A 12,559-nucleotide genomic window follows, 5' to 3' on the forward strand; every position below is an offset into this window, starting at 1 on the left:
GAAATCTCAAATATTAAATGGGCATATCTTTCAGGTGAGAGGGGGAAAATTTAAAGGAGATGTGAGAGCAAAGTTTTTTTTTCTTTAAATACATAAAGTGGCAGTAGTAGATACAATAGCAATGCTCAAGAGAGATCAAGATAGGCACATTAACAGGCAGGAAATAGATGGAAACAGACCAAATGCAGGTAGATGGGAATTTGTTTAAATTGGTATCGTGGTCAGCACAGGCTCTGTGGCCAGAGGGCTCATTCCTCTGCTGTACTGTTCTATGCATAGAAGTCTTTGGAGAGAGATCAGTGAAATGGCAGAGGACATTGACAGTAAGGAGAGGAGAAAGATCTTTAAACATAACCACATGTTGGGAGCCAAATTCCTTAGCACCTCTGTCTGCAGTCATGTATATTCAGCCCATTTTGTTAATGTCAAAGGTAGCCTCAAACTTCCAAATAAGATCACCTTCAGTGTTTGGGTCTAAGTGCAGCAGAATGTGTGCATGTGATGTCAAGGAAAAGTAATATATTCTATTTGAGGTCACTGCATAGCTAGAGGTCTCCACGGAGGCACCAGCAAAAAGTGGCCAATGCGGACTAGAAAACAGTGTGTTCGCTGCTCTAAAGAAACTTCATTAAAATGTCAAAACTAAAGACAAGATCCATTGATTGTAATCAAAATCTGATTCAACTGCAAGTACATTCAGGGAAGACTAAGTGGAACAAAAATCCATCAGTATATTTTCAACGATATGTGATTATTAGTCGGGACAACTTTCATCAATAGTTGACACGATGGATGCAAGTTAGGCACATCAATTTTCATTCCCAATAGATTTATAACCCCAGATTGCACTCACATCAGATCCATAAGTCTGAGCAACATGACACAGCATGAGGAAGGAAATGTCAAATAGTAACGCTCGGACAGAGGCCGCTTTTGCTGGAAAAAAAAAACACACATATGGGTTTTAGTTAGACTGCTCGATTAGGTTTACAAAAATCTTCTTGCTGATCTAAAACCTTGTGTGAACTTTTCAAGAAGCAATCAATATGTTAATTTTCCTTTCATTTATTCAGCTTTCAGAGATCTTGCTCTCCACTAAATGCCACTGGGAAAATGACAGTCACCTTCTTGAAGCACTGTATTCTTTCTGCTAAAGATATTACCATAGTACTCTTTTGTGCAGGATTGATTTTTGATATTTTGAAATTAGAATTGCATGCATTTTGGTGGAGGAGTGGTATTCAGACTGGAGGTGGAGGGGGTATAGTAACTATACTTAAAAGACATTTAGATGGGTACAAGAACAGCAAATGTTTAGAAAGATGTGGACCAAACACAGGGAAGCAGATTGGCATTGACATGTTGGGCTGAAGGGCCTATTTTAATGCTGTCTAAAAGTGTTGCACTATGACCAATGGTGATCTGTAGGGATAAATTACAGCCTACAAGGTGAGGGCAAACACCTTAGATTGCTGTGATGCTTCATTACCCAATGAGCTGAACACCTTCTGTGGCCGCTTGGAGAATGAGAACTCAACAGTGCCTATGAGAATCCCTGCAAAGGCTGTGGACCCGTGTTATCTGTCTGAGGCTAACATCAGAACATCTTTCGTGAGGCTGAACCCTTGCAAGGTGCCAGACTCCCAACAGTGCACATAGCAGGGTACTGAAAATCTGTGGTAACCAACTAGCCAGAGTGTTTTAAATTCTCAATGCTGCAGTTGGAGGTTCCCATCTGCTTCAAAAAGATATCAATCATCCTGGTCCCCAAGAAGAGTAGTGTGAGCTGCCTCAATGATGACCGCCCATTTGCACTAACATCAACTGTGAGGAAATGCTTTGAGAGACTGGTCATGGCCAGAATTAACACGTACCTAGGCAAAGGACTGGACCCACTGCACTGCACCCATCACCACAATCATTTCACAGAAGACGCAACTCTCCACTCAGCTCTGAATCACCGCAAAAACAGCAATTCATACACACGGCTGCTCTTCATCGACTACAGCTCGGCCTTCAACATCATTATTCTCACAGTGCTGGTTAAGACACTCCAGACCCTGGGCACACCCTCTGAAACTGGACTTCTTAATCAGAACCCCACAGTCAGTACGAATTGGAAACAACGTCGTCTCCTCACTATCACCATAGGAGCACCTCAAGGATGCTACTGCTCTACTCATTATACAACCTTGACTGTGTGGCCAGTCACAGTTGCAATGCTATCTACAAATTGGTTGATGACATCACGGTTGTCGGCAGAATCACAAACGGCAATGAGGAAGCTTACGGGAGGGAGATATATCTTCTTGTTGACTGGTATAACACCAACAACCTTGCACTCAATATTAGCAAAACAAAGAGAAGAATGATTATTGTGGATTTCGGGCAGAAATCAAGAGAACACAAACGAGTCCTCATCGATGGTCAGTAGTGGAGAGGGTCAAGATCTTTAAATTCCTAGGTGCCAACATCTCCGAAGATCTGTCCTGGAGCCTCCAAGTTGATGCAATCACGAAGAAGGCTCGCCAACAGCTATACTTAGTGAGGCGTTTGAGGAGATTCGGCATACCACCAAAGACTCTCAAAAAGTTCTACAGGTGTACTGTGGAGAGCATCCTAGCTGGTTGCATCACTGTCTGGTATGGAGGTACCAACACTCAGGACAAGAAAAAACTCCAGAGGGTTGTTGACTCGGTCTGCGACATCACAGACACCAGACTTCACTCCATTGAGGACATCGACACGAGGCAATGTCTTGAAAAGGCAGCCTCTATCCTCAAAGACCCCCACTATCTAGGCCAGGCCCTCTTCACCCTGCTACCATCAGGAAAAAAGGTACAGGAAACTGAAGACGAGCACTCAGTGGCACAAGGACAGCTTCTTCCCTTCTGCCATCAGATTCCTGAATGATCAGTGAACCAAAGATGCAGCCTTACTTTGACCTTTTGTGCACTACTTTTATGTATTTCTGTAAGGTGGTTTATCTGAGGTTTGCATCGTGTTGCTGCAGCAAAACAACACATTGTACACAACTTGCTTATGACAAGCAATTCTGATTCAATATTGGGTTCTGTGCTGTTTGTGATATATACAAGTGATTCAGACAATGTGGGTGGGTTGTTTAATAAGTTTGCAGACAACATGAAAAGTTGGGGATAGTAAGATTATCAAAGGACACAGCACGAAATAGATCAGTTGGAAATTTAGACAGAGAATGGCAGATGGATATTTATCTGGATATTTTCAGGGACTGGAGGGCTTGAGATACACTGAGAGGCTGAGCTCCCTGGAGAAAAGGAGGTTGAGGGGCAACTTTTCAAAGGATAAAGTGAATGCTTCCCCACCCCCCCCCACCCCAATCTCAGGGCAGACAATTCTAGAACTAGAGGGCATAAGTTTAAGGTGAGGAGAGAGATTTCAGAGGGTCCTGACAACTTTTAAAAAAGATGCTGAGGATATAGGTTGCTTAACCCCCAGATAGCCTCAAATGTCTTGGGACAAGAGGAGAACATTCAACACTGGCCTTACTTGTCAAACAGAAGTTGGAAAAGTTCTGGGGAGTCAGGAGGAGAGCTATTCATAACAGGATACCCAGACTTTGATCTGCCCTCAAAGCCATAATATTAATGTGGCTGGTCCAGATGAGCTTCTCATCAATGGTGATGGTCTCAGTGATGAAAGGGCGCCACAGTTGGTGTAGCGCAGTGGTTTTCAAACTGCCCCCCTTAGACTCACATTCCACCTTAATCAATCCCTAAGTGCTCTGTGATTAGTAATTATTCAAAGTGGTATGAAAGTGGAAAGAAATGTTTGAAAACCACTGTTTTAATCATACTTAATTGACTCGTTATGTGCACGGTTTCAGAACTCCAAAGAAAATGGGCCAATGATAATTTTCTCAAGCAAAATATTTCAGTAACAATTGGATCTGGAGCAATGGTTCTGAACCTTCCCTTCCCACTTGCATATCACCTTAAGCAATCCCTTACTAATCATATAGGCATAGGGAATGCTTAAGGTGGAATGTGAATTTAGGGGGACAGTTTAAAAACCACTGGTGTAGTGGTGAGCGCAATGCCTTTACAGCTCCAGCGATCAGGACTTGGGTTCAAATCCCGTGCTGTCTGTAAGGAGTTTGCACTTTCTCCCCGTGTCTGTGTGAGTTTTCCCTGGGGACTCCGGTTTCCTCCCACTGTTCAAAACAAACTGGGGATGTAGATTAATTGGGTGTAAATTAGGTGGCATGGACTCATGTGTAATAAAAATATTAAATGCAAAAATTAATTACAGATAGGTATTTGGTGACCATATAACAAACCCAAGGACATAACTACTCATCGACTCTAGCATTATTTTCCCATTGTTATTTTCCAAGATATCTGAAATGCTGTGTGTACAGAGTAAATGTTCTCCTCTGATGAATATATGTTTCTATGCAATTATCAGTTAATCACAATGTATGCAATAAATGTCGCATTTTATTATTCAATGTGTAAAATGCACTCACACCATTTTGAGAATTAAAGGAAGGTCAGTGATACATGTTCCATCACTGCAAGGCAGCTTTAATCAGAATCCTTTTCTTGGTAGTTGTTTAAACACATCATTCCTTCCTCTCACTACAATGAACATTTTTTGGAGATACAAAAAGTGGACTTTTTCATTGGACCCTATTGTGCTACAGTGAGCCAAATGAAAGGGACTCTTTTTTACAAGACTCACTTTTCTGACTTGCTTGATTAGCTGCACCTCTCAAATGTAGACCAGAGCTGTTGCCACCATTCAGTCATTTGGCAAAGAAGAATGCAGTCAGGTGTCAGTGTCTTTTCCAATCACAAGTACTGCACATCTCAGTATCCAGTTACCATACATTAAAAGTCCAAGCACTTATTACTGAAGCAGATACTAAAAGAATGAGCACTTGGATGAGCTATCAGATGAAAAGACAAAACTAATGGAATCCAATCTTAATCTTAGACAAATAATACTTACACCCCTCCCCGCTGATGTGCTTGGCAAACTCATTTAACCTGAGACAAAAGAAATTGGAGTAAACATAAATTCACAGAATCAAATCAATTATAACCTAGGAGACAACCAATTGACCATCATGTTTGTGGTGGTAAAGAGCTTAATCAAGCTATTGTTCATAGTCTTACAAATTATGAGTTGTCTAGTACACATCCAAGTTTTGTTAAAACGTTATAGGGATCCGGCTTCTATCCCCCTTTCAGGCAGACGTGCAGAGAGCCACCAGCCCAGAGTGAAAATTGTCCTCTCTAATCCTGCAACTAATGACTTTAAATCTACACCTCCAAATTAGTGGTGCAGGTAGATACTCTTGATAGAAACAAAGGAAATGGTCAACTCCAAGATAAACACAATATTTATATACTTTCCAAAAAGTATTTTGTTTCATCTTGGTTCCCACTGATCAGCTTTGGAAACTGACCATAGACCTTCTGTGATCAACAATAGAGGCAATGCTTGTATGTTCTTGGATATAAACCAAATCAGATGCTAGATTGTTTCAACACTAAACATAAAGGTTTACGTATCAAACATTATAATGTACTAATAGCCAAATCACAGGGAGCTTAAAAAAACCGAATTACTGCGAGTCATGATGAGTCAATTAGTGAGGGAAATGTTTGAGACATTTAACTTTACTCAAAGTAAACCAACATGGCTGTTTATTCTTGCTTTGGCTTCCTTAATATGGATCAATTACCACAATATTCATCTGAAGAACCATATCATATGTACAGATTTGCTTTCCCAGATAACAATGAATTCATTTAGTCAAATACTCAGATGGCAAATTATCACCATCAAGTCATTAACATAACTCAATTCCAAAGCAGGCCATCAGTGAATTCAGAATCACTTTTCTTACTTGACAAACTTCCGAGCAAAGGATTTCAGTTTTCCAGTAGCTGCAGCAGCCGCCAACAGTAAATCCAGGCTCTTCCCTGAGAGCATGTGACCCAGGACTCCCAGCAGTCCCTCAGGGGATTTGGAGTGGTCTGCATCCATGGTCTGTTTAAAAAACAGCAAGAGCATTTTAAGTTTTTTTATCATGTTATTTTAATAGTCAGATTTTAAGTGCATAAAGGGCATGTACTGTGCTATGTTCTATACGTCATGGCTCCATTGATGTCAGGGCTGAATTTCAGAAGCAGTGCACACGAGGATGACTTTCTATCCTAATATCTTTGCAAGGATAAACAATTTAGCAGCGTACAGGTTTTCACATTATTTAACAATTTTTAAAAATGACATACCTTTGAAGTGTATGTTATTCCATGTTTCGGTATGTGATATATAGTCTTCTTTATCTCAATGATAAAGAGCTTAATGTACATATACACTAAAATTCCTACTTGTTGCAGCCAAACTGGTAACATGTAAATAAAAAAAACTAAAAAACTACTGTTGTATACTGATTTGAATTAAAAAGACGAAATACAAAAAATTAATACTTTATCAATTTTTAGCAATCTCATTTAATTTCAGTAAATTATTAATCAACAGCGAAGGCAGAACATTGCCCAGTAACTATTCCACTGGGGATGTATCACACATTCATACATCCAGACTGAATTTTAATTCAATGACTGAAATTAATACCATGCCAGGAGAGCAGAAAGTGTGGGTGCAACGTCTCAGTGGAGACTTCTGATGAAGCAAAATAAAGTGTTAATCTAGATTATGTGGTCAAGTCTTGGCCATGACCTATAGAGAACATTCTGTCTAAAATTAAAATGGCATTAGGTATAGTGGAAACAAATGTACCTTTAAAATATTCGTGACGGTCGGTTCTGCACGCAGAATAAGGCCTGGATTAGGTTGAATGCTGGCATTTTCAGCAGATTTTAGTTGCGGAGCTAATTCTCTATCCGCCGCCCTGCAGCATGAAAAAAAGTTTTAAAAACATTTTCAAGTATTTATAATGCTGCAAAGTCAGTTATTCTTACAGGTCGGGGTAAAACACAGGATTCTGTTGACACCGTGGTTAAGTGAAAAAACACACAAATGCTGGAGAAACTCAGCAGGTCAAACAGTGCCTTTATGTAGCAAAGGTGAAGATGGTGATAGCGTTTTTTTTTCGGTTATTCTTTCAGGTACAATTATAAATGGTATGGAAGAGGGGACAGATGATAGTGTATTTAAGTGTGCTGATGACACTAAATTGAGTGGAGAAGCAAATTGTGCAGAGGATATGGAGAATCTGGAGAGAGATAAATGAGTGGGCAAGGGTATGGCAGATGGAGTACAATGTTGAGTGAAACACACAAGTCTGCAGATGCTGTGAATGCAGTAAAAATTCACCAAAATGCTGGAGGAGCTCAGCCAATCTTTTCAGTGGCTGAGTTCCTCCAGCATTTCAGAGTCCAATGTTGGCAAATGGAAGGTGATCCACTTTGGAAGGAAAAATGGAAGATCAGAATATTATTTAAATAGCAAATGATTGCAGCGTGATGTCGTGCAGAAGGCCTTGGGAGGGCTTGTGCATGAATCACGAAAGGCCGGTTTGCAGGTGCAGCAGGCTATCAGGAAGGCAAATGGAATTTATTTTTCTCCCCCTACCAATTAGGGGTAATTCTGCAGTGCCCAAAGGAAAAAAGAATTTCAGGGTTGTATGTGATGTCATGTATGTACTCTGACAATAAATCTGAAATCAGAATGTTTGCCTTCATTATTAGCAAGATTGAATTTAAGAGCAGCGAGTTTCTGCTGCAACTGTACAGGGTCCTGGTGAGGCCGCATCTGGAGAACTGCGAGCAGTTCTGGTCTCTTTACTTGAGGAAGGATGGTCTGGCTTTGGAGGCTGTGGAGAGGAGGCTCACCAGGTTGATTCTAGGGTTCAAGGGTTTAGCCTATGAGGAGAGATCGAGTTGTCTGGAACTGTACTTGCTGGAATTTAGAAGAATGAGACGGGATCTTATAGAAAGATAGAAAATTATGTAAGGCATAGATAGATGTAGATAAATGGTTTACATTGGTGGGGGAGACCAGAACTAGGGGACACAGACTTAAGATTCAAGGGAGTAGGCTCAGGATGGAGATGAGGGGGTTAAAAAATGCTGAATGAAACATGAAAAATAAGAAGGAAATGCTTTTCCAAGAGGTTGGCGAATCTATGGAGTTCGCTGCCCATTGAAACAGCAGAAGCGACCTCAGTAAATATATCTAAGATAAAGTTGGATAGATTTTTTTTTTTTTTTTTTTTTTTTTTTTACACATCGTAGGCAATTAAGGGGTATGGGGAAAAGGCAGGTCGGTGGAGATGAGCCAATCATCAGATCAGCCATGATCTTATTGAATGGCGGAGCTGGCTCGACGACAGGCTGGATGGCCAACTCCTGCTCCTATTTCTTATGTTCTGATAATAAATAAATTTAACACCTGATAGAATACAGATATCTTGACATTACTTCCAGAAGTATACAAGGAAAATTTGAAATTTACAACTTTTAGTTACACTATGGTTTGAATTCCCCTTCCCTTGAGAAATGCCAGAAGTTCTGTTTGGAACTGCCAGCATTTATTTACTCCTGAAAATGTCAGGAAATTTGACATGTCCCTGAACCAGCAGCAATTTTAGATTTGTGCAGGAACAGCAGTCTTCCACTACAATTTAGAGAAAAAGTCACAGGGAGAGAGGGAAAATTTAGTTAATTTACATTTCAATTCTTCCAGAAGTGTGGTGTGCGGAACTGAACACAAAAATCCAATTGTTGCTGCATCAGTATTTAATAAAAGGCACATCATGATTTCCATACTCTTCTGCTCTGTATCTCATAACTAAAGACCAAAATCCTGTATGAATTTTCAAGTACTTTCTTAAACTACCCTGCTACTTTCAATACACTGTGTGCACAAATCCCAAATCTCTATGTTCTTGGACCTCTTCGAAATGTACTATTCGGTTTACATTTTCTTTTCTTGTCAGATTTATTGTCAGACATCACATACAACCCTGAGATTCTTTTTTCCTGTTGGTGCGGCAAAATTACCACTAATTGGTTGTGCAAAAAATAAACTGTACACAACGTAAACACACATACAATCCAGGATCATTCCATCAGGTACCTTTACTAAATGGATGTTTTTTTAAATATGCAAATGCATATGATAAAACCAAAAGTTCTTCTACTCCAAAATTAGGTAACAGAATTTAGTTTACACAAAATTGGTAGAAAACTCAGCAAGTCATGCAGCATATGTTATGCAGCAAAAATAAAGATCATATCCAACGTTTTTGAGCTGAGTCCTTCATCAAGGTATGAACAAAATGCAGGTAGCTGCCTGAAGAAAGTTGTGAGGGAGGAGCAGGCAACAAAATCCAGGCCCACAGGCAAAAAGTCATGGGTAGATATAGGAGAGTACAAGTGAAAAAAAGCTGAGAAGTGATAGTGGAGGGGATAGCTCTCTGGATGGAAAGGGAAGGGGATGGATAGCTGGAGGAAAGGAGACAGGGAGATGGGGAAGAGAGGGAGGCAGGGGAGTGAATAAATGGACTCTAGAGAAGGACATTCAAGAATTCTTTATTGTCATGTAATAGAACAGAACAAATAATATTACACAAAATCCCCTTCTGCTTGCCGTAAGGCAGACAAGGAGTCACCATTAGAGTTGCTCGGTGGACTCTACAGTAAGAGAAGCAAAAGTGTGCCTTCAGAGCCACTGACTGTCCACGGATTCACATCCTGTTCGATCTATTGGCAGCTCGAGCTCCAGGTTGAAACCTCCAATGTGATCGGGAAGCTTTCAGCACCTGAGGCCCTTTAGGGCCAATCTTGCCCTCAGCACCTTCTATATCTGGTTCCCATAACCCAGTCTTCAGCAGTCTGCAGTCAGTGCAGTTGCACATAATCTCTGTGGGACCCTCAGCCACTGAGCACCTCGCTGGTCTGTTGCGGTGGTCATTGTACTGTAGGGTAATCTCCTGTGCTTCTCAAAGGGGGCTGTTCTTCCAGTTACATTGCTCCCTGGAGTCTACAATCCCTCGTGGCTGCTGCTGAGCTCAGGTGCCACCATCTTGGTCAAAGTCTGCAGTTGCAGGATTTTAAAATAAAACTCCATCCATTCTTTTAAAAGGCCATTTAGAGCTGACGGCAATAGGACCGGTGGTTGCACTCTTCTGAGCAGCACTAAGTCTCTGCTTTCCTGGTCTGCACCAGCTGTAGTGCTGCCGTTACAGGAGCTTTGGCAGTGCTGCCATATTTTCCACCATCTCCGATAATCTGGAATGGAAGGTCTCATCCTAGAAGTAGATGAGACAGAGATGGAGCAATTGAGAATATAGGGGACAAGGTGTGAAGAAGTGTTGAGGTAATTGTGGGAGTTGATGAGTTTGTAAATAAATAAATAGATCTGTAGAAAGTTTGTCTCCCAAGCTGGAGACAGAGATCGAAAATGTGGAGAGTGTTGTCAGAGATGGACCAAGTGATTTGAAGTTGGGGTGAAAGTTGGCAGCAAAATGGATAAAGTTGATGAGCTCATCATGGGTTCATGAGGAACCACCAATGTAGTTGTCAATGCAACTGAAGAGTTGAGGAGAATTGCTCCACGTAGCCAACAAAGAGGCAGGCTTAGCTGGGGCCCATGCAGGTACCCATGGCTACCCCTTTGATTTGGATCCTACCTCCCACTCTCGCCCCTCCCCTCCCCTACTATTCTTATCAGTTGTTTTTAAAATGGGGAATAGTAAACTAACATCCTATAGCAAAATATAAACATCTCATCTTTGAAACAAACTCAATGCTCCGCAACACAAGGACAAAAAAGGTTGTTTCATCTTCCCTCAAAATGCACAATTCCTGCCGTCAGTTCCTACCTTTTGTTAACCAGGTTTTTCATGTTGTCTTCTGAGAGTAACCCCAGTTTTCCACATTCCTGAAGTAGGAGACTGACACAGTCACAGCTATAATGAGAAAAACAAAATGCATTAATCTATAATAAACTCATTAGCCTAATGAAACAATCTATATGCAGTGGGGCAGTTCTCACTTTCTTCCCACATATCCCAATCCCTATACAGTATTACTCTACCCAGATTAAAAAAAATGCTTCAACCAATGTCACATCTTGAATGGAAAATTGCACTTTCAAGTAACCTATTTAAATATTCTTCACTTGCCTTCTTACATTGCTACTGTTCAATAATCATTCCAGTCTATTTCACAGCAAGATGAATCATATATTAACATTTGCAACCTTGCAGTTTCAGTTTTGCTCCATAATTTAAAGATGCTGGAACCTGGAGCCAAATGGAGGAACTCAGCAGATCAAGCAGCATCAACAGGAGAAAAAGAATGGTTGCCATTTCCTGAGAGGTGAGGCAGGAGCCCGAGTGAGATTGGTCAATGAGACGGAGGTGAAATATGATTGACAGAGCAAGAAGTGACGGATACCACCTATCTGTGGGGGCCACCCTGCCTCAGCCCTCCAACTTGTCTTCCTCACACTGGTCCTCTCTGCACTTTCCTCAGCCCTGATGATAGTTTCAGCTCAGAGTTGATCATTCTTTTTCTCCATTGCTGAATTCCTGCAGCAGATAATGGCTGGTCTTTGACCACCATTTCCTGTTTGTCATTCTGTATTTCATGTCCTCTTTTCTGGAGATTTTATGGGAATCTACAAATGTTTGGAAAAGTTTCAGCTCAGTGGATGCCGTTTGACTGCAAATGTTATGGTCCTTCAGATTGTGTTTGGCTCTACAATATGGCATTTTCCTTTGTAAATAATGCATATTCAAAAAGGGAGGGAGGCAGCAGAGAGGAAATTAAAGACCTGCTAGCCTGACGTCAGTGATTGGGAAGATGATAGAGTCGATTGTCAAGCATGAGGTTATAGAGTATTTAGAGGCACATGACAAGGGAGGCTAAACCCAGCATGGTTTTCCTTCAGGAAAAATCTTGCTTTACAAACCTATAGAAATCTTTGAAGAACTGACAAGCAGGCGAGATAAAGGTGATGAAGTGGATGTTGTGCATTTGGATTTTCAGAAGGCCTTTGACAAGGTGCCACACACGAGGCTACTTAGCAAGATAAGAGCCCATGGTATAACAGGAAACATATTAGCATGAGTAGAGGATTGGCTGAGGGTCAGAAATACATGGATCATATTCTGGTTGGCTGTCAGTTGTTAGTGGTGAACCACAGGAGTTGATGTTGGGGCCACTTCTTTTTATGTTGTATATTAATGACTTAGATTATGGAATGAATGGCTTTGTGGCTAAGTTTGCGGATGTTACAAAAGTAGATGGAGTAGCAGGTAGTGTTGAGGAAACAGAAGAACTTAGATTTGGAAAATGGGCAAAGAAGTGGCAAAGGATATGGAATGTCAAAAGTGTATGGTCATACACTTTGGTGGGAAAAAAAAACACAAGACTATTTTAAAATGGGGAGAAAATTGAAAATTCACAGATGCAAAGGGTCCTGGGAGTTATCCTGCAGGATAGCCTGAACGTAAACTTGCAGGTTAAGAAGGCAAATGCAATGCTGACATTCATTTCAAGAGGAAAAGAATACAAAAACAGGGATGTGA

At 40.9% G+C, this 12,559-nt stretch overlaps 1 protein-coding gene and 1 non-coding gene across 6 annotated transcripts in view; both read right to left on the minus strand.

Annotated features, from left to right (window-relative positions):
* Positions 1-12,559, minus strand: part of med24 (mediator complex subunit 24) — a 114,616-nt gene that overhangs the window by 55,897 nt on the left and 46,160 nt on the right. For all 5 annotated transcript variants that reach the window (XM_069906767.1, XM_069906768.1, XM_069906766.1 and 2 more), the window contains exons 12-16: positions 10,847-10,933; positions 6,799-6,910; positions 5,900-6,042; positions 4,996-5,033; positions 854-936 (exon numbers count right to left, since the gene is read on the minus strand). In XM_069906767.1, the coding sequence (XP_069762868.1) occupies positions 854-936; positions 4,996-5,033; positions 5,900-6,042; positions 6,799-6,910; positions 10,847-10,933 (463 nt within the window). The remainder of the gene's footprint in view (positions 1-853; positions 937-4,995; positions 5,034-5,899; positions 6,043-6,798; positions 6,911-10,846; positions 10,934-12,559) is intronic.
* Positions 4,519-4,626, minus strand: LOC138747824 (small nucleolar RNA SNORD124). The gene has a single exon (XR_011347679.1). It is a non-coding gene; the product is annotated as a small nucleolar RNA SNORD124 (small nucleolar RNA).

Source organism: Narcine bancroftii, chromosome 12 (genome assembly GCF_036971445.1).
Source record: "Narcine bancroftii isolate sNarBan1 chromosome 12, sNarBan1.hap1, whole genome shotgun sequence".
In the NCBI taxonomy this organism is placed as follows: domain Eukaryota; kingdom Metazoa; phylum Chordata; class Chondrichthyes; order Torpediniformes; family Narcinidae; genus Narcine; species Narcine bancroftii.